Source organism: Corella eumyota, chromosome 6, assembly GCF_963082875.1.
Source record: "Corella eumyota chromosome 6, kaCorEumy4.1, whole genome shotgun sequence".
NCBI classification, from domain to species: Eukaryota; Metazoa; Chordata; class Ascidiacea; order Phlebobranchia; family Corellidae; genus Corella; species Corella eumyota.
In genome coordinates this window covers 5,259,024-5,283,936 of record NC_137495.1, presented here as the reverse complement: position 1 = coordinate 5,283,936, position 24,913 = coordinate 5,259,024, and the positions used below count along the sequence as shown (strand labels likewise).

Here is a 24,913-nt window from a genome sequence, read left to right as displayed (position 1 = left end):
TGTATATATTATACTTATTATATATTTTTCCGTAAAACATTTAAATATTAAGAAAAATTTTTGTAATTTTGTGTACGTTGATTTAAATATATTTGGAATCACTCCTTTCCTAACTTTCCGCTTTCTCATGCCGCTGAGTAAAGAATTAGTTAACTTTGCTCAAAACAAGAGCTAAGTTGGAGTTACAAAAGGAATAAACAATCTAAGGACAATGGACTCTTTGATATTTTATGATCTGGATCAAACCAACAAAGGAGGTAGTTTTACTTTTTGGTGAATTAAAAAAAATTAAACTTGAACTATGTGTACGTGCAGCGTTACATTACTACCTATGTGTACGTGCAGCGTTGTCGGACAATACTAAAGTGCGGGATAGTGCGGGACCGTATTTTTTTTTTTTGTATATATCTTTATCCTCGATGTGGGAAAGTCAAATGCGCGACTTAAACATAGAGTAACATAAGTTACTCCGACCCAGTCTCGAGTTGCCTGTGGCAGTTTGGGATATTATAGAGACTATAATTGCCCGGTAATTATGCTGCTGATTAAGTGCTGGCTCAGCAGGAGTTTATACCGTTTATAGTGCCTTACTCAAGGGCGCTACAGCATGAATGTAAATGTTAACATAAATTCGCGGAATGCAGGACGAAACGGAATTTTTGTACTTTTCTGTGGGATGATTGCTGTTTTTATCTAAAGGGCTAAGGGGTGATGCGGGATTGACTTTAAAGGTCAAGAAATGATGCGAAATTAAATATAAAGCACAAGGAAAGATTAGGGGAGGGTATAAAAAGTCCGTTCTTTTTCGCATTCAGCGTTTTTTTGTTAACGTTTACATACGGCCTCGGTCAGTCGATATTTCCCGCACCTCGCAACTTCCTGCATCCCGTAATTTAGTACTACCCGCGTTGTTACCCCAAGCAGTCTCCAGGTAGTGTAGTGGTCAAATAATTTTGGCTTAATTACTTGGCATCTTGGGTTTGATCCTCACTGCTCCTATGCTGTAGCACCCTTATGTAAGGCGCTATGAATGGTATAAACTTCTGTTGAGCTAATACTTAATCAGCAGATTAATATCAGGGCAATTATAATCTATAATATCTCAAACTGCCAAAGGCAACTCAATACTGGATCGGAGTAACTAATGTTGCTATATGTTTTGGTCATGAAGTCAACCTTTTTACAACAAGGATAAATAAATACATAAAAAAAGAAAAAATTTATGAGTGACTCTTGTTTAAAAGTAAATTTTTAATCGATAGACGGTCATCGAAAAACAGAAGTTATTCATTCTGGGCATTTCATGATCTCATCTGTACAGGATGATCCTGATGATGCAACAGATCACGATCGTGATTCGCCGATTCATCACGAACAATCTGTTCAACTTGGTGAATTTGATTTTTCCAATGCTGCCAAAGAAACAAAGGTATTTGTTTATGTTTATACTCCTATATAAAAGCTGTAAGGGATAAAAGTACAAATCGTTTTAAATTCTTTATGAAATCTTTCAAAAAAAGCGAAAATTACAAAAGGCATCGAGCGAGGCCAATATTACAAAATGTTGTAGCTTATCATTAAAAAGTCCAAAAATTTAATGTAATAAAAGTTTAATATTATGAAGATTTTTTTTAAGTGTTATTTTTCAGGACACATATCGATTTGGTAATTCAGCTTCAAACAAAATAACAATTGATGCTTCATTGGCGAGATTATTTCAGTGCATGTCACTAGCTTATATGGGGTATGAGCCTTTTTAATTTTTTAATAACATTTATTTTATGCTTTTTCTAATTTTAAGATGCTGATTTCAATAAATTAATTTTCATTTAAATTTGTTACAACATGTATTACTATAGTATTTGTATGTAAAATTTTATTTTTAATTTTAATTATTTTATTTTTACTGATTGCAGAGGAAAAGTAGTTTCTCCTAAATGGAAAAACTTTAAAGGACTTAAATTAACAGTCAAAGATAAAATTCGACTTAATAATGCAATCTGGAGAACATGGCACATACAATGTAAATAACTTTATTGTTTTGATTACCAGTATCACAAAAAAGTTTTTAGTTAATTAACTTAAATCCTTGAAATTTGTTCTGATTTGCAATTTTTAGATGTGATGAAGAATCGTAAAGAACGATCTCTGATTCAGTTTTCTACACCATTAGAGGGCGATGCAGATTTAGATTCACATGCAAGACCCGAGGTACAGTAGAAAGTTATCGATAAAATAATTTATTTATTTTAAGTTGTTTATATAAGCTGCACATATCATGTTGGTGAAGCCTAATTTCTTACTTATGAATGGCATATTTCTATGGTGCCATTTCCTTTTTAACTTTTGTGCCTATTTAATTGTTGTGTAATGGTTTGCAGGCTGTTGTGATGGAAGGAAAATACTGGAAAAGAAGAATAGAAACAGTTGTGGCTGAATACAAAAAGTGGAGAGTATTTTTCATTGAAAATGTAAGTTCGAAATAAAATCATTTTTTGACATAAGCTTAGTCTTGGGTCAATTAAACTGGACAAAATTTTTTTAGTATACAAACGAGCAACAAAATTCACCTACAAAAGAGCAGGAGTTTGATAAATCGAAGATGTCAGATGAACAGTATTACACCGACCTAACCGACACTTTATTTACCAGCTTAACACATCAGCCTTTCCAGTTTCCAAACCCAAGGGAAATAGGTTAGAAGAATTTTTATGTTTAATGTTTGTTTTTAAGCTCATAAAATAGGTTTAATACTATTTGAATTTTCTTTCCATTGTAGAATTATTTTATTTGTATTATTGGCTATTTAAATCATGCTACATTCATAGACTTATAAACATCCATTTTTTATTTTTAAGAATATGAGTAATGTTATTTTGAAGCACCAGAGGTTGAATTAGATTTACTTTAATCTAAAAGTTGTTTTTTAATTGAGGCTAACAAAATTAACTTTAATTTATATCTTTAATATTTAGCAATGCATTCAACAAATTCTGATGTAATGCAACCTGGATTACTTCAATTACAACCAATTATGGATGATTTTATAGATTTTGATCCATTGCAAGGTTTGAATTGATTTGTAATTTTTTTTTTATTACTTTTAAGTTTTAATTTAGTTTTTTTGATTTTTTCATTTAAAAAGTTATTGGAATTTTTTTTTTAATTGATTCGAACATGCACATGCAGTTTAATATTTATTTTTAATTTTTTAGATTTACTAAACCCTCGCAAAGTGGGTCCTTCAAATTCCTACAACAACAATTCCTTATTAAATGATCAGCTTATGGAAGATAACAGACAACAGCAACCTAAACTTATTTTGCCAAATTCAAATCAGGTTATTAGTTATATTTATAAAAACTATTTGATTGCATATATACACAATTATTGGTAATATTCAACTTCAAGAAAACAAACAGCTTAAAAAAGTGGTCCCAAAATTTATTTTTTGTCTTATTTTATTTTGTTTTTAAATATTTAGGTAAACAACTTTAATCAACCTGACTACACATCAAGAGAAATAACAGATGGATATTCCATCAATGAACAGGAAAAATCAGTTCATTTTCAAAATCAACAAGGTAAATAATTGTGATAAAAAAGTTCATATTTGAAACCTAATTTTAATATTTCAAAATTATTTTTGTTTAGATTTACAGCATAAAATGAATTCATCAATGACCATGTCTCAACAACCCCAAGTTTATATATCACAGTCTCAGATTAATTCACAGGTCAACAATGTTTAAACTTTTTGTAATGATTCAGTTTAACAGTTTTTCAAATATGTTTGTGCCTTGTGTATTTTCTTATAAATATTTTTGAAAATTGAAAATTTAGCCTATGCAGCAAAACAGACAAATTGGAAACAACATGATAACAGGAATTGGTCCTTACATGCAACAACAACAACAACAGCAGCAACAACAGCAGCAACAACAACAAGTTTTACAAGATGTTTATTCGAAAATGGAACCCAGTTTGCCACAAGATTCAGTCATTTATACACGACCACAGGTTAGTTAAACAATTTTTAACAACAAAAATTTTGTTTTTTTTATGAAGAAAAATTATTTGATGGTTAAATAATAAGCTGTGTAGATAAAATTTTGGCCCAACAATTTAGAGTTGACGTTAATTTGTGTTTTATTAATGGTGAATTTATTTTATTGTTTACACAATAGCTAGTCTTTGTAAATTATTCTACATGATAAGAATATATTGTTAATGTTTTCAGACATCACCAGTGCAAATGAATTATTATATTTCGAAGCGAGCAGACGATAATAACTCTCAGATTCAAATGAATGAAATGCAAATAAGACCTGAACCAATGAACCAGGGTGAGTTCATTACATTGTTTGTTTTTCTCGTATTTACTTTGTTCTTCAATTTCAAAATTTTCTAGAAGTTTAAGTTATTTTTTGTTAAAAGAAATTTTACAAATAAAAACAACAACAACCCTTTTTTACCAAATGTTGCCTAGAATTTGTTAAAGTTTTTTAAAATTAATGTAGAAATGGTGATTAACCCTGATAGGCTGAAATATCAAGAAAATCAACCAATTGGAATCAAGATTGATCAATCACAAAATATGTCAACATCAAATGTTCTCCTACTGAGACAATTACTACAGAGTAAGAAATTTACAATTTTTTTTATAATTTTTAGGTAATTTAATTGAAGTTGGTAATAATGATCATAACTACCAAAAAAAAATATATAAAAAAAAATTGTCAACTGATTTCGAAAATTTTGTTTCAGAAAAATCAAACAACTTTCCTGTTCAAGTGAAAAATGTTCAACAAGTTCAACAACCTGTGCAAAAACAACCTGTAAAAATTTCTGGGAAAAGATCCTCTCCGGCTTTCCAGGTTTCAAAAACATCGCCAGTGCCAAATAAACAGGTTTAGTTATGTTTTGACTATAAACATTTTTTTTTGAGCTACAGGGAAAAACATATATTTATATATATAAAACATATATATAAAAAACCTATAGTTTAATATTGAAAAAGACTTCAGTTTACTAATAGCTGTGGCTTATACAAATTAAAATATAAAACCATATTTGGCTCAGAAAAACAGAAGTTTTTTAAAATAATATTTAATTTACAGATTGCTTTATTTCAAACCCCAATCCCGATTTACAAGAAAAAAACAGTGGAGGAAAAAGTCGAAAATGAACCGACACTCAAGCAAGACAGAACCCATTCAGAATCTGATGTTGAAATGCAAGGTAATAGGTTGCGATACAACTTGAAAGAGTTTTTGATTTGTTGGTAACTGTTGCCAACATCTTGAAGAAAACTCACCTTAAGACTGGGCTGAAGTTACTTTTGCAATTGTTTAGTTATGTCAAATATTATTTTTTTACTATATTTTTTTATATAATACTTACTTTTAAATAAAATTTCTTTATTTTACAGATTCTCAAACTCTTGCCCAAGACACTGAAGCTTTACATATGGTGAGTAAACATCATTCAAGCATTTAAGTTTTTAGGACCCTATGTAAGGCACTATATTTAATACAAACTTTTGCCAAGCTCAAAACAATGCCACTTCTTTTAGTTTGTTAAAAATTAATTAGTAAGCTAAACAGAGATTTAAAAATAAAACAATTCTTAGATGATGCAAAGAGCTGGATCATTTTCTGCTGAACAAAAAAGAAGATTTAACATTAAATTGGGATTTGATAGACTTCAGAAATTACTTCCTGGAGGTTCCCAACTGAACAATGCAAAAGTACTTCTAGTCATTTGTTTTAATATACTTTTATCCTTAATGTGACTTAATGGCCAAAATATAGAGAACTTAATGGCCAAAATATAGAGAAATCTTTGTTACCACAAACTAATCTTAAATTGCCTTTGACAGTTTATGATATTATTAATGGTATTGCTTAAATGCTGATTTTTTGATAAGCTAAAGTTGGTACTGTTTTGCTTAGTGTTTCTTACTTTTTAAGGTAAGTAAAGCCAGTCTGATGAACAAGGCAGTTCAACACATTAAAGTTATGCAAATTGAACGAGCGAAGATGGAAAAAGAGATCCAAGCTATTCGGGCCGAAGAGGAGAAATTAAAACTTGCAATAAAGTAATTATTTTACTTAAATATTTAATGGTTAGAACACTTGACTTTACAATGTAAGGTCATTGATTCAATATACAGTGTATCAGTCATGCGTAAGGTGCTATAAGCAATATTGACTTCTGTAGAAAGCAAAAACCAATTAGCATATTAAACTATTTGGCAATGTGATTAATAATATTTAAAAAAATGGCAAGAGCAACTTAAGACTTGGCTGAAAGAAACAAATGCTACCCTTAATTTTAGGCATGAAATTGTACAAGATTTACTACACTCAAAAATTGAGAAAGAATTTAGATTAGAATTTATAAACTTTTTTTGGCAGTAATTGTCAGCAACTTCTTCCTGTCACTGGAGCCCCTGTTTCGCGCCCTAAGGTTGACGAGGGAAAGGACAAATTTGAGGCCTGGACTCGTTCAAGAGCCCAGCGCGATTGGAAGTTTTACATCTTCGGTATTATAACCCAACCCTGGTTTGAATCATATCAAGGAATGGTTAATATTGGAAGTATAGATGGCCTCATTCGATCTGTTTTTAGCTGGGTTGATCAAAAGTGCTCACTGCCTGTACTTAGGCCAAGTATGCAATATTTAGTGATTAAATATTTAGATAACTTATAACTGTTGTTAACAAATACTTGGTGCTGAATTTTGTTGGCAATTAAATGGCAGTTTGCAGATATGGGCTAAAATATATGGGCTAAATAATAATATGTATTTAACTAGCTAGTATATCTTGCTCAACTAGTTATAATGTTTGTACATGGCATATTTTTACTTTGGATACAAATTTTAATTTTACATTTTAACCCAGGCGTTGTTCATTCCTTACAAGTTGTGAGTACGACCACTTCTATTTTATCCAACCCTCCTTTACTTCCTGAACATATCATCGAACTAGTAAAAAAGGAAACCGAAAATTCAAATCGAAGCTGACAAATTAACAGGTTCTTATTTATAAACCTTCACGATTTGACTGTTGTCGTATAAATAGTACAAATAATTTTAACTAAATATCAGTGTTCTATTAATATTAAATGTGATCTACTTTATTAATTATACTAATTAATATTGCCTTACTTTTAATGCTGTATATATAATGTTTTTGTAATTGATCTTTTCTTTGCTTTGGTCCTTACCAAATTAAATAATTCTAACAAAAGGTATCACTGTAGACAGTTTAACTTAAAAAGAAAGACATTTTTTGAAGAATTTGTTTTGCTTTTTAAAAGAAAACTTTATCATGTATGCTACAGTAATCTTTAGCCTTAGCCGAAACCATGTACTATATGTTTTTTTGCCAACAATGTGTTTCCTCTCAAGGCATTTGTTATTTTTTTATTGACAATAAACGCTTTGTGCTTATAAAAGCAATTTAAAGATAGCTTATCTTTATCAATAGTACTTAAGTTTTTCACAAGGTAATTTTGAGCCATTAGAATGTCAGTTTTTAGTTATTGTTATATGCTGATTGCATTCTTAAATGCGTAAGCGACATTCATTTGCTCCTTTTTTAACAACAAAAGTAAAAGTTTTTAACAAACTTGGTCCAAAATATTAGAAAGAGTGAATAATATAATAAAGATATTTTAATTGACGTAAAAAGATTTAGGTTCTATTAGCCCAGTATAGCGGTAAATTTAATGTAACGTTTTCTTTCAAAGTTAAATCTTAAACGGCAATATTAAAATACATCCAATTATAATTATTTAATAATATATATAAATTTGTTAAGTATAAATAAATATGGCATACTCAAGCTAAATATTCACACATAGGCTACCAGTTAAAATTCCGAAAAATTGACAACTGATGAAATATTTAACATATTCTTTTCCGCAGCGTTCATTTATAAGTCGTGGCACAGCGAGTCGATCGTTTAGGGCCTAGGCACGCGAGTCAGAATAAAAGCATGTTTTTAACGGTTTTAGGCAATTTATTATGGTTTTGGCAAACAATTTAGATATTAATTTGTCTAGAACTAAAATTAAGGTAAACTACCTTGTGTTTTTGATAAATAGTTGTAAATATTGTAGGCCGTATATGCCATGTAAAATACCGACTGTTACGCTAGCTTGAAACAGTTAATTAGGTTTAAAAAAAAAGGTTTTTCAAAAGTTGTTGTAGGCCTGTCCAAATAATTTCTTAATTTTTTATACTACGATACAAGATAAAGCTTAATTAGACTTTACTTAGGCCCATTTAAAATTGGTAATGATGGTAAACAAATCAGCAAAGTTATCGCTATATTACGTAAGCTGTAATGTCAACGCCTCACAGTTAATTATTTAAAGGGTACAGCTGCACAAAATGCAAATTTCAAGCATTTTAAAACTTACCTAGTCTATCATTTTTTTACTATTTTTCTAGTTTAGGTCAAACACATTTTTATTGCACAATTTTTTTTCTGTTTTAGGTTATCATAAATTCAATACTCGTGGTTGGCTGAGTTAAAATGGATCGTAACAGCTACGGAGACGTAGAGGAAAAAATAAATGTTAATACAAAAGTTTGCAATAGTAATGCTAAAACACACGTGGATTGCGATAGAAAACTTGGCCTGGGAATAAGGAAATACGAAACGATCAGAAACAATGATAGATACCTTTCTCCCATTATTGACATGTCAGATATCTCAGTGTTTAATGCAAACGGGGAAGATCTGGACACCTCCATGTCATTTGGCTCGGTTTCTTCGTTAAACGACATTAATGACGTCACTTCTTTGGAGAGAGAGAAAATCTCGTCTTCGGCAGAGTTAAATGATAAATTTGGTAAGTTGACATGACTACAACAGATTTATATTTGAATACAAAACCCAACTTAAATTAATTTTTTTAAATACATCAAAACCATAAAACTATTTTAGAAAATTCTTTGCAAATACTCTTAAGTATAGCTTAAACTATTCAGATTTATGGACAAATTTTTTACTGTTATTCTTAAATGTATTATACTGATTCTTACCTTGCGAATTACTTGTTTTTACTTTAGAGAACTTTTTTATAAATCATCGTCGTCACGATACTAGGTTGAACACGGATAAAAGTTCAGACGGAGATGTATTTGAGGAGGATAATATTAAAACAACTTGTCAAAGAAAGGTAAATGTTAAAAAGAACTATCAAATTTTACAAGATATATTATATGCGGAATTGTTTGTTATATTATAGTGGTCATGACTTCAAATTTGTCTTAATTTTATCTTCATAAGGAAATGTGTATAACAATTTAAAATTTACAAACGTTGTTTAAAAAGTGTAATGGCACACAGTAAAAAATATAATATCAGAAATCTTGTATTTTGTGTAAATTTAAGTTGTATCAAAATTTTAAATTTTAGAAAAGAAGTCCTCGTAGAATAAAAAGACAAAGTGATTCTAATAATCTCAAGGAATCTCAGCATTATTGCTCATCAACTTATCCATCTTCCATGACTTCATTACGGGCTTGGTCGTCTTCTCAAAATTTGTCGGACGACATTCTAGAACAGAATTTAAAAGCAGAACATTTAAAAAGTAGCAAACCTGTAAAGAAAAACGCACTATTGCAACAAGAAACAAAGGAATACAAAAGCGACAGCATTAACCGCTCGTCCAACCCGACTCATTTTCAATCTATAATACCACAACAATACAAAGTCGTCTTTAACGTGGCCGGGCGACTTTTTGACGTTGACGTTCGAAATTTAGACAAATTTCCGGAAACTTTGCTTGGCAACTCTGCATCGAGAGCACAGTTTTTTGATTGGGACAAAAATGAATATTTTCTAGACCGACATCGAAACATTTTTGAAGTTATTGTCGATTTTTACGAAAACGGCGGCGTTCTGAAACGACCTGACGAACTGCCAATAGATATTTTTATAAACGAGATTAAGTTCTATCAATTTAGCTTCGATACTTTAAAACAATATCTAAAAGAAGAAGGAATTTTAGTCGAAACAAAGGTAAAACCGCTTCCAAAAGGAAAGTTGAAACAATTTATTTGGAATCTTTTTGAGGATCACAATGCATCGTATTTGGCTCAATCTGTCACTCTTATCTCAGCTATTGTAATTGCCATTTCGGTGACAGTATTTTGTTTGGAAACCATCCCAAGTTTTGAATCCTTAGGCAATGAGTTAGAAGGCGGTTTCCAGCCTGCTTTAAACACGTGTCAAACCTATTTAAATGAAAGGTATTACGAAAATAGGACAAATACGTCGTTTAACAATCTATTTGAATCTTTTCAAGAAGAAGTTTCAAGTGACGTTTTTGATCAACTTAAATTTACTTTACTTTTTTGCGTTTCAAATTTCGGATCGAAGCTGATGGAAAAATATGTTTACAAAAGATGTTTAATCGAAACCATTGACGAAAAAAATAATCTTAATAAGTTTTTAAACACAACAACAGAAAATACTAAATCTCACTTTGAAGAAAATTTGCCTTTGCAGACCAAACGAAAACTTCGACATCGACAGGTACCTAATACCGAAAACTCTGCTGTTACTAATTTAAAAGAAAACAAAAAACAGGAAGAAATAAGAAAACACAAAAATACTGATCAAGCTAGTTCATTTATCTGCAAAATAAACAACGGAAAAAAAGTTCAAAATTGCAACATCACTAAACTAAAGGTACTTCAAAGGGAAAATAATGTTGCTAAATTTTTCGAAACTGGGAGACAACCGAATAGACCAGAGTTCCCAAACGAGTTAATTTATAATAAAATAACACAAAACGTCAATATTTTAAAGAAACTTTGTCCATTGGTGAATGATGCATCTCGCAGGTCACCTGTATATTGGCTTGTACTGGAAGCCAAACTCGGCAGCTTGGCTGGTATTTTGTTTTTAACAGAATCTGCTTGCATAATTTGGTTTCTGATCGAGTTAAGCCTGAGATTTTATGCCTGTCCAAGCAAGTTAAAGTTTTGCAAAGTAAGTTATTTAACCTTTAACCTTCCACATAAGGTCTTGCTTGCAACTTGCCAATAGTGTTTTGGATTAAATAATTTTTTTTTGATTTGCAGGATTTTTTGAACATAGTTGATACGTTAGCAATTCTGCCTTACTTCATAACATTGATTGTAATGTCCTTTGAGACAAAAATGCACATGAGGCCCCAGACTGCAACAATATTAAGGTAGGACTAAAATTAAAGGATAAAGTTATGCTAAGGCATTGTGTTTGTAGATTTATAGCATTTATTTTATAAATAACGTTTTTTTAAAGCTTGCCGATTAAAACTTTTTCTTTTGAACAGGACAATTCGTCTAATTCGAATGTTGCGGGTTCTGAAGTTATCACGATATTCGAGAGGTTTTCGAATACTAGGACTTACCTTGTTAAGAAGTACACGCGTCTTATTTTTGTTGGTGGGATTTGAGGTAAACTATTTTTTATTTATTTGATGTTGATAAATAAGGATTTTCGCTTTTGAAAATTATTATCCTTTGATAGTGTTTGAAGATAAACATTTTTGACATTGCCTGATCAAAAATTGAATTTCGGAGCTTAAAAATATGTTAGCTTCACTAAGAACTCTTCACTAAGAAAGTGTAACATTCATATAAACTTGTACTGCGAATACGAATTTGTTTTTCGAGAATGTAATGATTTTAATTACAGCCTATAAAAAAATAATTTTAATAAAAATATAGAATAAAGAAAAATTAAAGGGATGTTTTAAAGTTTTAAAATGACGAAAATTGAAGGGGGTTTAATTTAAATTTTAAATATTTATATACACGTTAAATTATTTATTAGCAATATTTTGAAAATAAAACGAAACAATTTGTTATGAATATTTTATACAACGTGCATCACCACTTTGCAGTTAATTCTTTTAAAGGTCGACGTATTTTGTTTTGTTACCTTAGAAACTTGAAACTTGTTCTAATTTAAAGTGTTAATGAAAGATTCGAAGTGCTTCTAAATATATTCTCTAAAACATGTTAAGTGCAAAATTGTGCTACTAATGCTAATCCTATAAGGGAATAACAGAATCAACATTGATATTTAGGTGGTTCTTGCCGTTACTTTTTCAAGTATTGCTTATTTTGTTGAATACGGAGCTCCCAATACTCAATTCCTTAGTATTCCTGATGCTTTCTGGTGGGCTCTTATTACAATGACAACAGTCGGGTAACTTAACTGAAGCACAATAATTAACAACTATATTGGTGTACCTTGTAATAAAGTGACTTAATTTAAAACCTGGGCCCGATTTTTAAATAGATTTTGAGCCTATTTTGAACTTGTTGTTAAGTTTTAGTTTGAATGTAAGATACAAATCTTGTTATATTCTGTTATTTTTTCATTTTTAAAAGTTTATTTATAGAAATGTTGAAGTGTTTAAATGTAAGAAATAATAACTTTTTGAATATTAAGATATGGCGATGTTGCTCCGGTAACTTTGTTTGGGAAAATTACTGGGGCTGGTTGTGCGATATTGGGAATTCTTTGCATTTCGTTTCCCGTACCGGTGATTGTTTCAAACTTCAACTATTTGTACAATCTGGACAAGTAAGATTTTAATTTTGTTGGTGAAGATTGAATTGTTACCTTAATACTAAACCTAAACTGGTATTTGTCAATTGCTAATACACCTTATAGCATTAACTTTTCAGTTTCGTAATTTAAAAAAGGATATTTCTAAAATATAAAGCAGGATATTTTTTGATACTTAGGGATGATTGTAAGTTGGTGCCTGAGGATCTTATGACTGATCAAAAAGACAGCGAGAACAACGTCGAAAAGTTTCAGGTTGTAATGAATAAATTCTGTAATTTCAGTACAAAAACAATACGTCACACGAAGTAACATAGAGCCTTAGAGTATATCGCTATATCTGTGAATTTTGCTTCTGCCATATAGTTGCACAAATTAGAGACCTTTTTGTACAACAATTACGAATACTAAAATATTTTTACGTTATATGCTACAGGAGAATCTGTTTAATGCTGTTCGTAAAACAGCTAGTAGTGAAGAGCCATCGCCGTCTCACAGTGCGAGTATAATGTGGAACAATGTAAGAAGGCAGACAAGGAAAATGTCAGTAATCAGCGTGGATGCAAAATCTGACAGAAGCAAGCTATCAAAAACGTCGTATGTGATACCTTAACGCCTATACATGTTTATACTACTTTTAACAAATATAAAAGGAAAGAATTTATAAAAAGGAAAATCTAATGTTTTTATATTTTAGAAGTGCCAACCACATATCTGAGTCATCTAATTTACTAACTCCTCCGAATGCAAATGATAGATCTAAGAGAAAATTTTTCACAGATGTTTAAAAATATGAAAGTTGAAAGCGTTTGTGATTTTTTATTAAAAATTTGAGACAATTATGTTTTAGTTCATGTTACCCTTTTTTAATTTAAGGATGTGGCTTTTTTGTTTTGCCTAAATTATCTTTATTAGTTTGCCATTAAATGTTTTGCCTTTGTTGTTCTAGTCATTAGATTAATTTAAATATGTTTTTTTTATTAATAACGATGCTTATAATGTTGATAATATTTTATTGTGTGAATATTTTTAATATAATGTTGTTATAATTACTGCTATTGTTGTTATTGTGACGTGTGAAAAATAAGATTTGATGTTAAATCCACGCTTTTATTGTGAAATCTTTGATTTTGAAACATAGTTATCGTCCGTTTTTCATTTTTTAGCACTTTGTTTAAGTACAATATTTTTCGTTCTGATTGAGCAAATCTACTACCAAATAAGGTAATAAAGTGTAGAAGACAATCACGCTATCTTTTCAATTAAGCAAGCCGTAAGAATTGTGACGTCATAATTAGTACGCCTCCCCGAGAAATTCCAGTTGTTGCAACATAAAGAGCTTTGTTACGCACAAGTTAGTTGTTATGTCATAAGAAGGGAAGTTAATTGTTACAAATATTAAATTAAAAGCAAATTAACATTAAGATATTTTAGCAAGTTATTCATATGTGTTGTTATATTAGTATTTTAATTAACTGATGCTTTTGCATTTACAAGTGGTGTCATACAACACACGTGGCAATGACGAAGTGACGTAGAGTTTTGCGGCAAACTGAATCGAAATCATAATTTTGGTTCTTAAAGATAAACTTTCAAGGTAAGTTCACAGTGCTTAGTAGTTAAGATTTTAAAGGTTCAATGTTATCAAAATAAAGTGTGGCATATTATAGACGGTTAAAAAACTTTAAATTTTGACTAAAAAGTAATTAAATTTATAAACAACATTTTTTTATGTAGAAAAATATGAATTATATTTAGATTATATCCTGTAGAAAGGTAATAGCAGAAAAAGGAGGAATGGATTATGGATGGATGGAATCTTATCAGTCACCTAACAAAGGAGAAGTTAAGTTTTAAAGAACTCAGGATTCGAAGTCGGGGCTACGTAACGACTTGGATCATTTCAGGTACTTAAAGAGTAATATAGTTGACACAGTTCCAGTGTGATTGGTTTTTTATTTTTATGGGCCTAAGTGTGTATTTTATGGGCCTAAGTGTGCGTTTTATAAACCCAAACTAAAATTTTATTAAAATACCTTCGCTTCAGACGGACAAATTAGATTTAAAAAATATGCCTTAGATTTACCCTACGAAAATAAATGCAAAAACAGTTCTGTTTTCTAATACTTGCTTTTATTTTATAAATTGGATGTTACAATTTTCTATTTAAATTATTACATACGATTTTAATTAAAGTCTTAAAAGTCAGAATGACCATGGCGTTAAATTACGAACCTTAATATTCGCCAGCGTTTATAAAAAACTTAAACACTTCACGATAACACATTTTTTTCAAACTATTATGGTGTGCTTTTTGTGGTGGTAAGATACTATAATAAGCCAATAATTCACAAAACAATAGCGCCAATTACATTTCTTTGCTGAGATCCTTTTTTATTTTCATCCTTATCCAACGACGGTTCTTGCGGTAGTTTGACATCATGGTCTTGATTAAATACTTCGAAAAACCCATTCATTTCTCTGGCATCTTCGGGTACGTCGTTTAAAACTGGCGCCGACATTAAACTCGAATACGGAGACGGGGACCCGAACCGACGTTTGGATCCCGAATTGCGACCGGAAGTGTTCGGGCTGTTATTTTCACTGTTCGGTGTGCTCGCAGTGCTACTGCGCGCCTTTCCGGTGTGTACCAACATTTTAAGGCTCTGTCTTACTTGGCTTAGGCTACTGCGCCTTCGTTCGCGCTTTTGTGCCGAGTGAAGTCTGAATTGCGCTACCTCGCGACATAACTGGTCAAACGCGCGGCGTATTTGAATTTCGGTGCCGCATGCGGAACAGGCAAAGTGGTGTGCTGATAATTTGCGCGAAAAATCGTCTGCTTGCACAACTTTTACTTCCCTTGAATGACTCAGGTCAACTTTATTGCCCACTATAACTAACGGGACAGTTCTCGTAGCTCGAATTATTTCGATGTGTTTTTTAAGTTTTTCAGCCCGCTTTAAGCTGTCTTGTCTTGTGACGTCATAGACAATCAAAAATCCCTCAGCCCAGCGAATATGGGCGTCGTCCTAGAAAAAAAGTTATAAAAAAAGTATGAATACTTTTCCATGTAGCAAGCCCCATTTACCCCCTCACCCTACAACAGGTTGCTCAAAAGGGAGGTGACACTAGTAACCCCCATTTACACCTTATTAGAATTAATTAGAATTAAAAATTAAACCAAAACATAATAAACAATTTTGGCAGATTTTGTTAAAATGTATTTACCATTGTAAGTGAATCGATGATTTCCATATGTACTTGTTCGTTATCAATTTCAGTTTGGTATGCATATTTCCAATCTGTAGTAGTTAAAAATTTTGAATTTAAATAATTTAACGTATTATGTTATGTTAAACAAAAATATATATTAACTTTGGGTTTTGCTTTTTATGTGCCTATTAAAGACCAAACTTTTATATTGTTCCAGGCATATAAAATTAATGAAAAGGAAATTTGCTTTTTTTCAAGTAGAAAAACAAATAATGTTTAATTTCAATTTATGATAAGTCGTCCATTTTGATCTAAATGCTATTGGTTGTTATGCAAATAAATTGCTTTACATCGATTAAGATTTAAAACCATCAATCAGCAATTTGATTGTCAAATCAAATTTCAAACAAAGAAAATCTAAGATTAAGTATTTAAAGAGGAAAAATCAAACAGCAACCGGTAGCTAAATAAACATTTCACAGTGTCACATTTATGATAAATTATATTTTAATAAATCTTTCTAGCAAAAAAAAATTTAGTTTAAACTTACCGAAGTCGGATTGGTATTCATAAATAAATCTCCCAGTAAGATACTTCACGACCAAAGCTTAAACAAAAAATGTTTTTAGAAAATTTGTAATTAAAAACTTGTACAGTTTGCGTTGGTTTGAGCATATGTCACATATATCAATCAAAAATAATAATTTTATTCTATTTAAAATTTAATAAATTTGTCAAAAAAAAATTTATGAAAAAATGTTTATGTCAAAATCAATTTATTAGTTTGTTACATTTTCTTATAAATTAAAAAATAATTTAATTTAGTTTTTTTTTCAGAGCATTGGTAGTTTAAATTATTTTTTAAATTTTGAACAATAAGTTTACTATGTGTTATGATATCATTTGTAAAATAGGCCGATATACATCTTGAAATACGTCATAAAATGATCCATTAACAAATTATTAATCTTTAAATCACGAATTATCATATAATTCAAATATAATAATATCTGAAAATTGTCAATCATCATAGCATCATCATCTTCAATCAATATAGATCTTGTCCAAACAAACACTCGTTTCGAATCAACAAAAATTTATTTTTTGATTTTATTTTTTGAGTAATCATAAAAGGCACGCATCATTTTTGGCCTAACTCTACAAACTTATAACATTATATTTACAAAACCTTCGGCATTTTGCTGTTTAAAAAGTTACTGGTTATACGTTTAAATATACAAACAAGTTAGTACAAAAATATATATATTGCTATCATTGATATAAATTTTAAGTCGTTTTGGTGATTTTATTAATAGATGATTTTCTTATCTTAAATTGTGATTTTTATGCAAAAAATAATAAAAAATGGATCTATTGGCCAACATAGTTTAACTAAACAATAAGTTATATCTCTTGACAACAGCTGCGACACGGTCTATTGAAACAACTATGTTAAACTAAAAAAAATTTGCTTTAAAATTATAAAAAATCTAATATGGTAATACCTAATATTGTTTATAGCAATATATTTTTAAAGTTCCATACAATTAGATAAACATCGGAATTTTATAACACGGACAAAATTTTAAACAAAATCAGACTAGGGGTTAAATGCAGTTAAGACTTTAAAGAATGTTAATAAACGGTAACTATAGGTTGTCTGCAGTAGGGTTACATTATTTTTCTTTCATGGGATTAAATGTAATACGATACTTAGTAAAGTTGGTTTCTTATAAAAACCCTTAAAGCAATTTAATGCCATGATTATTATTTAATTTATGTCAGGCTTTAACCAATGTAAAGTAGTTGTTTTTGTATCTAGAATAATGTATATGTTTAAATAGGGTAGTGGTAATCAGTAGGTAATATTTTATAATCAATTTCTGATACCTTATTAATACAATACCTTCACGAATTTGCATTTAAATACGAAAGCTATGCTGCGTGTTTGCTTTTTGTTATCTTATGTCGTTATGAGAAAAGGCTTTTTTACCTTGACGAGTTTAAGATCGCATTTGATACGGTGTTAGCTTCAATTAACTGACGACAAAAAGCTTAGTCCTAAACTAAACAACAAACGGCAAAATGGAAAACATTTCGAGCTACAATAACCATGTTGTTATAAAGATTTTAAGACCAGGTAATTACCTTTACTTAAAAAGCAATATACAGCGCGTTAGAGTTAGTTATACAAACAATAAATACCTGATTTTCCAACTTTGCTTTCCCCGACTACCATTAACCGAATATGATTGGTTGAAGTTGAACAAAACATTGCATGAAAATATTTTAAAAATATTTAAAAATTTAAAAAAAAACTTTTTTACATAATGATTTCTAAAATGAATAATTTTACTAAAAAATTTAGTTTGATTCGTGAATTATTGCTCAATTGTCACTCTAGGACAGTGTTAAATTATTACAATCACTAAACTACCACATTTCCTTAACAGATCATTTAAAAAAATTACAATAATTTAAATTTTTTTTAAAAGTTGTGTGAATTTTACGCATACGTATAGGCTACTGTAATTCTGCGTTCAATTGGCTACGTTTCTACAATAGGATTGACCTCATTCAGTATTAAAAATATACCCTTTAAAAATCGTTCTATTTTAACGTTTTCTTATCGCCTCCATAACACTTAATATTTGTTCAAATTGCTGAAGCCTACTTAAGACGAAAGCAAATATTTTTTCTTGAAAGGGCTGGCTGTTACGTCACTTTAGCACGCGCGGCGATAAAGCTAAGTATAGACGATATTGTCATTTAAAACAATGGTTATTGTTAAAAAAAACTATGATCCGTTGTACCCTTAAATATTATATTTTGTATAATAACGTATTAGACTTAATCTGCAACATGCATTTGAATTTAATTCCCTTTAAACAAATCCTTTGACACGAAATTTATAGGCATAATGATTTCTATATATAAACCTCATAATTTGTTGTACAAATTTTGGTAAAATATTTCTGTAGATTTAAGATGTTTAAACCCTAGGGCTTATACTAAGCATAAATCGTGATCTTTAGTAATTTGACTGTCGATTAGTTAAATTATCAGGAAAAAAATCTAAGTTAAACTTTCATTCATTTTAAGTTTACAAAACACGATATGTTTAGGCACAAACAAATAGCTTTATAAATAGGTTCATTGATTTCGCTATCGGTATCCTAACAACTCTTATATTTAATTACAATTTACATTTAACAAGAATTATTAATTTTAAAATTTTCACTACCCGTACATTTTCGTATAATGTTTTTTCGTTACAACCTTAATCAAATGGTCTTGAGTTCTAAGTTTTACGTAAACTACCAACATTAGTTTTGATTCGCATGACTACCTGTTCATTCAACATTACCTGTGCGATATTTTTTAAACATTTTGCCCGGAAATATGTTGTATAGTACGCAATTAAGTTTTATACTAAATTTATTTAAAAATTTGTTCCATTATTTTGTTTACAAAACAAACCTAATATTTTTAACTTATATTGAAGGTCTGTGTCTTTTGCGACAACTTTCATTTTTTGGCTTGCATTTATTATTAAACATAATATTAGAGGTTTAGAGAAGAAATGTTTTTAGTAGCTCTGTGGCGCCATGTCCAGGTCGATAAAATTCAAAAGTTTTTAACAAAATACACGTTTTTTTTAACGTGTACTTGCCGTTTAGGAATGTGTTGAATTTATAATATTATATACCTAAAGTATTGGCAATACAGCAAAATCAGTATGTGTAGTGGAATATTCGCTTTAAAAGAATTACGTATAGGTACAAAGCTTAACCAAATGTCATACAGTAAATTGTCCTTTTCGAAGATTTGTCTACGGGGCTTGCAATCACATACTTCCTTAATGTTAAATAACAAAAAACTTTATTTTAATTAAAAAACGATATCATTTAAGCCTTTGGCATATTGAAAATGTTTACATAAATTTAACTCGTTTTCGACACAGCATTTTTGAATTGAATTTATGCTATACAAGCGTAGGGGTACAAAGACTATAATGTCCGTATTTCTAAATAGTACCTAAAGTCATTTGAAAAGGCAAATACATATCAATTACATCAAAACAAACTATAATGAATAGATTCACGTCATCTGGGCTTCGAAAACTTGTGACGTATGAGTGAAAGTTTTTATAATGATCGAGATAATAAAACTCATGTTTTGTTGTTAAAGTATTCTACACCATTGTAAGTCTTACATAGCTCTTGGTGCGACTTGAAAAATTTTAGGCAATATAAATTTACTTCAACATTTTTAATAGCATAACGGAAATGGAACTGTTAAGTATTAGCTTAGGATAAAGGTTTAATGTGCAAGTTAAAATTAGTACTAGTATGGTATTTATCATAATTGTTTTGCCCAGTTAAAACTTGCGCCAAACGTGTAACAATTCACACTAACCTCAAAATAATTGGAAATTTCCTTTAACTTAACTATACCGCTGGGATTTATAGATTATATAAACACATAAAGTTAAACACTGATTAAACATACCGTTTCGTTGACTTTAAAAATATTCCATTTAATTTTTAACATAGGCGCTTCAAGGCACGTTACGTAACGTAGTAGAATAGTTCTAGGTATTAATTGAGATTTTACAAGAAAAGAAAATGATTCTATAAATCAAATTACAGCTTTTAATTTTGGTTTTCCTTATATTTCAGTTTTTATAGCAAAGTTTATTCAATAAATAAAATACCAAGCAATGGAGATTGAAAATGAATCGCTCAAGCATGTTGTAGGAATAGCATGTACTTTAATAGGTAAGTTGTTTTGTTCATTTTGTAAGTTGTTATTCTTTGTTATCTAACTCGCACTATAAACTTAAAAGGGAGTGAGTTTTGATTTAAAAATCGTTTTTATTTGTGCTTAAGTATCTTTATAAATGCAAATTCTCGAAAGCAATATATGTCATAGTTAAAATTAAAGTTAAATAACTCTTAAAATTGATACGAAAACGACTGTAAAACTGTGACCTTCAAACTTAGTTCTAAGGTTAAAAGACCTCAATATAATATCTTTAAAAAACAAGGCTTAATTTCAAATTATTAAATAAATTATTTCTTTAGTGTGCTGTACAATATACGGTTACTATTTGATCGAGAAAATCATCAATTTTGATAAGAAGTTGATATCTCAAACTCCGTTCATGAGAACGCTTGCTGTTTTGGATATCGGATTTATGGTTCACGTGGGCATGATGGCATATGCTGCTTCATCTGGAACATGGACTTTTGGACAGCAGGGCTGCGTAGTAAGAAATTAAACTTTTTTTGAACTTTCAATGAAATTGACAGTAAAAAATTTCAATAGTGAATGTTCACCAAACATTTCTTGTTGATGTTTGGTTAATGCTTTTTCTTACAAAGCCATTGCTTTTATATTGTTGGTTTAGTGACTACGATATAATATCTCGTAAAGCCGTCTGTCAATATTTAATAACTATGGCATGTTTTATAGGTTTTGTCATACCTTAACGTGGCATTTTTCGAAGTATATTTGCTTCCTTTGCGGTTTCGAAAATCTAAATAATAAACTGTTTTACTTGGATGCTAATGTGTGTTGCTATCAAATTTTGCAATCACATTAATCTGTTTTAAAATTTTAAATACTTTTTTTTTTTTTTTTAAATAATTTACATTTCTTTTTTATAATTTATACACTCATTTCTTTTTCTAGTTCAATGCTTGGATCGCGTTAACGTTTTGTCTTTCAAGCACCCAAGTGATGACGTTAAAAGCAAAAGATGACTATAACCGAGCATTTAATCCGAAAAAAGGTCAATACTCGTAGTAGTAAATAATGGTATTTTGGTTAAGTTATCATTACTAAACATATACATATAATAAGGTGTTAACATTATTTATTTCTCAAAACACTAATACATATTAGCAGTATAAGGATTAGGTAAAGACAACTTAAGACTGGTTCTGAAACAACGTACTTTTCAAGATTTGTTGGATTCTATTCTATATATTTTTTACACTTTGCCTTAACAGAGATTTCTGTATTTTGTTGTAGTTGGAAAGGGTTATGGATTTGATGTTGTTCAAGTTTGCTTAATCAGTTTTATTGTCGGTTCACTTCCTTCCTTTGAGTACGGTTCTTTCGAGAAAGCAACTGAAAACACGATAGGTTGTTTGATTGACCTTAGTCAACCAGATGAGTAAGCTACATTAAATATTTCAGCATTTAAACAAATAAAAACTACCTTAAGAATGGGCTTTTGCTGCATTTTGTTAAACATGAACAAATATAATATTTTTTGGATTTATATTGTTTTTTTGCAGGCGTCTTCTGTGTTATATTGTCTTTTTGTCCGTCTTCTGGTTTGTCTACCCAGTTGTTACCATGACCAAATGCTATTATCAACTTTATCAACGTTCTGATAAATACAAGGTGCAGTTCATTTAACTATTTTTGTATAAAATTTTAGTTTTTCTATTTGTTTACTCTCAATGTGACAACACTGATAACTTGGCGTACCCAAATTGCTAGAATTGGTTAAAACAATATTTTTTTTAATGTGGATTTTTCTGCAGATTGCAATGTACTTTCCCCTTATATATGTGATGTGTTACACACCATATGCACTGTCTGCCTTTTTAGGAGCTTTCTACGGATATCAAATCCCTGCTTATATCAACGTTCTTTGTCATGTAAGAATTTAGCTTTAACTTTAGTTTGATTTACGTGCTGTTGATTTTGTACAAACTATAGTTATTTTATTCTGCTTTAGATGATGCCCAAAGTATTGCCAGCGGTAAAGCCTTTCTTTTACATTCTTTCTGATCATGAAGTCAGAAAATCTTACCTGGAAATGTATTCCGTTAAAAGGGAATGAAACTGTGGACGTGTTTTAAAAAACACAAGTTTTAATGATTTTTTAAGATAGTTTTTTTTTAAATTATATTCTGTTTTATTTTTTTTTACTTTTTTTTTATTTTTTTTTATTTTAAATTGCGACCCAAAATGCATTTAAACATTAATTTGTAAATTGCATTGCTTGCATAACTTTTATATTTTTTTAATAAACGATTTACATAAACATAAATTTTACCTAACATTATTTCATGCGTTGGCACATTTCTTAAAAAAATGAGTCAATAGCAAATGGGGTTATATACTCGTAATGGCTTAAACACTTATCGGCAGTAAGATGCTTTTTAGGGATATGCATTTGATGTCGGATTCTCTGAACGCCGCACTTACCTAAATTAATGTTATTTTTATCGAAAAAATAAATGGCTATAAACATTTCCGCTGGCATTTATCTTGCCATTTATTATAGGTCAAGCTCATGCATATTTAAAGCGAACCAAAATGACTTGTCAGTCCTGATATTCCCTTTGGCCCAGTGAATGTCAAATCGATGATAGCGATTTAACAGCCGATATGTTTGCAAATTATTATTTAATTGTTATTCTGCTGAAACACGCTGTCCCTGGTGGGTAGGACCGCATAATGGGACATTATTTATGCATAGAAATCTCTATTGCGACACTATAAATATTATCATTAATTGCCAGGCGTGACCAACGGGGTTTAAATTGTACCAAAAAAAATTAAATAATTTCAAAAAAATTAACTTTCTTTTTAATATGTTTATTCATAAAGGGTTGCTTTGTATTTTAGTAACTAAAAGAATTATTTATAGATTGTTTGCCGTTATTCGTAACTACATTAAACATAGGTAATTGCTATAATTAAGTTTCGACGTTAATTATTGTTTGCTAATAGCGTGACAACACTTATGTCTAAAGTAAGAGGTAACTAATGAACTTATATAGTACCTTTGTTGTCTTTTGAAAACTTATTATTTTAGGCTATAGTTACTTTTATAACGTTTTATTTGTTGTATGTAACTTATAGGTTTTAACGTATTGGTAATAAATGTTAGTTACACAACTGCTGATAAGGAAGAATACGGAAAAATGAAAAGTTATTTTTTAAGTTTGATATTTTTATTTTTAGGATTTGCGCCTAGTACTAGGTTATTAGTAAACAACATGATTATCCGTCATGGCTTTAACGTCAAAAACTGCTAATTGTATCAGTTCAATTAAAATTCATTGACATTATCTTTTGATCAGCACAGGCTTTAATTATATTCAAGGAAACGTGAAATTTTCGCTGTTCTGGCCGCTAGTGGAAGTCCGCTTGAATTCTGATTAACGCCGTTTCCGTTTACTACAGTTCATAATAACTTAGATACTTGTTTACGTCGCATTTGTATTCCTTGGAATTACTAAGGTTGTAGTAAAAAAGGCGCATTATTATAGCAAAAAAGCAAATGTCAAATGCGTAGTTAATTTTTGATTAAAAATTTTATAGTTAAATAAGTAGCATCGTTTTTTTAGCCGACCTACAAAAAATCTTTTTAATTTAGTTTTACGAAGTTGTATAAATAATTTAAATTAAAAAAGCGAGTCGTTCTAGGCATATTGTTTGCATACATAACCCGCGTTAAATTAACTATATAAGTTAACTATGTTTGAGTATGACCGGTAATTTTAAAGCCCATAGAAAACATTTTTATTCGCTGTCGCTTTGTGAACAAGATTTGAGTAAAATTTTGTCCATTTTTAGATATCGACGATTTTGTTTATTTATCAATTAAACGACTTACGCAAAGATTTATTCCACTGGGAGGAAAACGGACTTTAAAAAAATCGTCACGCATTTTAAGGGTAGTCATCATTTCTGGTTTTTAATCTATAGGTTAGTCATCTTAATTTTAATGCTCGTAAAAACTTGACAGTAAAACGCCCGAAGTAAAGTAGAATATATTATATTAATAATTTTATTGAATTTTAAAAATTTTCAAGTTTCTGTTTTATTAAGATTATTAAATTTATCAAGTTGTTTAACAATAAGCAAGGGAAGGTTGTATACAATATCAGCACGCTAAAATAGGGGAATGATAAAACAAAGAAGTCTAGCCTTAAAAAATTAGATAGCAATTGTAGTTTTTTTTAAATAGCCAGCTTTAGGTTAAACGTAAAAGGACGTTAAACTTTTACTGCAAATTTTAAACTGGTTTGCATTTTTGTTAAAGCAGTAAAGTAAATAAAAAAAACATGTTTGTAAGGC

The 24,913-nt window shown here is 29.9% G+C and overlaps 4 protein-coding genes across 6 annotated transcripts; 3 read left to right on the top strand and 1 right to left on the bottom strand.

Moving 5' to 3' along the window:
- Positions 1-153: 153 nt before the first annotated feature.
- Positions 154-7,467, top strand: LOC145754932 (MLX-interacting protein-like). Of its 2 annotated transcripts, none has more exons than XM_082571104.1 (21): positions 154-257; positions 1,263-1,429; positions 1,650-1,744; positions 1,917-2,023; positions 2,120-2,211; positions 2,382-2,471; positions 2,546-2,696; positions 2,976-3,068; positions 3,216-3,340; positions 3,485-3,584; positions 3,655-3,737; positions 3,844-4,020; positions 4,241-4,346; positions 4,521-4,640; positions 4,768-4,910; positions 5,121-5,241; positions 5,432-5,472; positions 5,633-5,749; positions 5,973-6,100; positions 6,420-6,673; positions 6,908-7,467. In XM_082571104.1, the coding sequence occupies exons 1-21, from the start codon at positions 212-214 to the stop codon at positions 7,027-7,029; spliced, it is 2,478 nt and encodes an 825-aa protein (XP_082427230.1). In that variant the 5' UTR covers positions 154-211; the 3' UTR covers positions 7,030-7,467. The 2 variants fall into 2 exon arrangements, with proteins under 2 accessions (XP_082427230.1, XP_082427231.1); XM_082571105.1 differs by lacking the exon at positions 154-257 and adding an exon at positions 737-931.
- Positions 7,468-8,614: 1,147 nt separating this feature from the next.
- LOC145754644 (uncharacterized) lies at positions 8,615-13,562 on the top strand. Its single transcript, XM_082570735.1, has 10 exons — positions 8,615-8,867; positions 9,088-9,197; positions 9,437-11,017; positions 11,110-11,222; positions 11,343-11,466; positions 12,102-12,223; positions 12,470-12,604; positions 12,769-12,844; positions 13,026-13,186; positions 13,287-13,562. Exons 1-10 carry the CDS (start codon positions 8,717-8,719, stop codon positions 13,375-13,377), a joined length of 2,664 nt encoding a protein of 887 aa, XP_082426861.1. The 5' UTR covers positions 8,615-8,716; the 3' UTR covers positions 13,378-13,562.
- Positions 13,563-14,401: 839 nt separating this feature from the next.
- Positions 14,402-23,029, top strand: LOC145754646 (rhodopsin, GQ-coupled-like). 2 transcript variants are annotated; one of them, XM_082570738.1, is made up of 8 exons: positions 14,402-14,496; positions 20,485-20,583; positions 20,890-21,074; positions 21,500-21,599; positions 21,842-21,986; positions 22,111-22,219; positions 22,363-22,479; positions 22,560-23,029. In XM_082570738.1, the coding sequence occupies exons 2-8, from the start codon at positions 20,526-20,528 to the stop codon at positions 22,662-22,664; spliced, it is 819 nt and encodes a 272-aa protein (XP_082426864.1). In that variant the 5' UTR covers positions 14,402-14,496; positions 20,485-20,525; the 3' UTR covers positions 22,665-23,029. The 2 variants fall into 2 exon arrangements, with proteins under 2 accessions (XP_082426864.1, XP_082426863.1); XM_082570737.1 differs by lacking the exon at positions 14,402-14,496 and having other exon boundaries at positions 20,046-20,583.
- On the bottom strand, positions 14,759-18,141 carry LOC145754645 (ras-related and estrogen-regulated growth inhibitor-like). The gene is made up of 4 exons (XM_082570736.1): positions 18,008-18,141; positions 16,353-16,409; positions 15,818-15,891; positions 14,759-15,618 (listed from the first exon to the last, which is right to left on the bottom strand). Exons 1-4 carry the CDS (start codon positions 18,075-18,077, stop codon positions 14,938-14,940), a joined length of 882 nt encoding a protein of 293 aa, XP_082426862.1. The 5' UTR covers positions 18,078-18,141; the 3' UTR covers positions 14,759-14,937.
- Positions 23,030-24,913: the final 1,884 nt, after the last annotated feature.

What these genes read in the sequence shown, in the direction of transcription:
- LOC145754644 (XM_082570735.1), top strand. Translation starts at nt 8,717, where the DNA reads ATGTCAGATATCTCAGTGTTTAATGCAAACGGGGAAGATCTGGACACC. An exon ending in GCAAGTTAAAGTTTTGCAAA is followed by an intron (nt 11,018 to 11,109) that starts GTAAGTTATTTA and finishes TTTGATTTGCAG; the next exon opens with GATTTTTTGAACATAGTTGA. An exon ending in AGCAAGCTATCAAAAACGTC is followed by an intron (nt 13,187 to 13,286) that starts GTATGTGATACC and finishes TTTATATTTTAG; the next exon opens with AAGTGCCAACCACATATCTG.
- LOC145754932 (XM_082571104.1), top strand. Translation starts at nt 212, where the DNA reads ATGGACTCTTTGATATTTTATGATCTGGATCAAACCAACAAAGGAG. An exon ending in GAGAACATGGCACATACAAT is followed by an intron (nt 2,024 to 2,119) that starts GTAAATAACTTT and finishes TGCAATTTTTAG; the next exon opens with ATGTGATGAAGAATCGTAAA. An exon ending in AAATTAAAACTTGCAATAAA is followed by an intron (nt 6,101 to 6,419) that starts GTAATTATTTTA and finishes TTTTTTTGGCAG; the next exon opens with TAATTGTCAGCAACTTCTTC.
- LOC145754646 (XM_082570738.1), top strand. Translation starts at nt 20,526, where the DNA reads ATGGAGATTGAAAATGAATCGCTCAAGCATGTTGTAGGAATAGCATGT. An exon ending in AGCATTTAATCCGAAAAAAG is followed by an intron (nt 21,600 to 21,841) that starts GTCAATACTCGT and finishes ATTTTGTTGTAG; the next exon opens with TTGGAAAGGGTTATGGATTT. An exon ending in AACGTTCTGATAAATACAAG is followed by an intron (nt 22,220 to 22,362) that starts GTGCAGTTCATT and finishes ATTTTTCTGCAG; the next exon opens with ATTGCAATGTACTTTCCCCT.
- LOC145754645 (XM_082570736.1), bottom strand. Translation starts at nt 18,077, where the DNA reads ATGTTTTGTTCAACTTCAACCAATCATATTCGGTTAATGGTAGTCGGG. An exon ending in AAGCAAAGTTGGAAAATCAG is followed by an intron (nt 16,410 to 18,007) that starts GTATTTATTGTT and finishes TTTTTGTTTAAG; the next exon opens with CTTTGGTCGTGAAGTATCTT. An exon ending in TGAATACCAATCCGACTTCG is followed by an intron (nt 15,892 to 16,352) that starts GTAAGTTTAAAC and finishes TAACTACTACAG; the next exon opens with ATTGGAAATATGCATACCAA.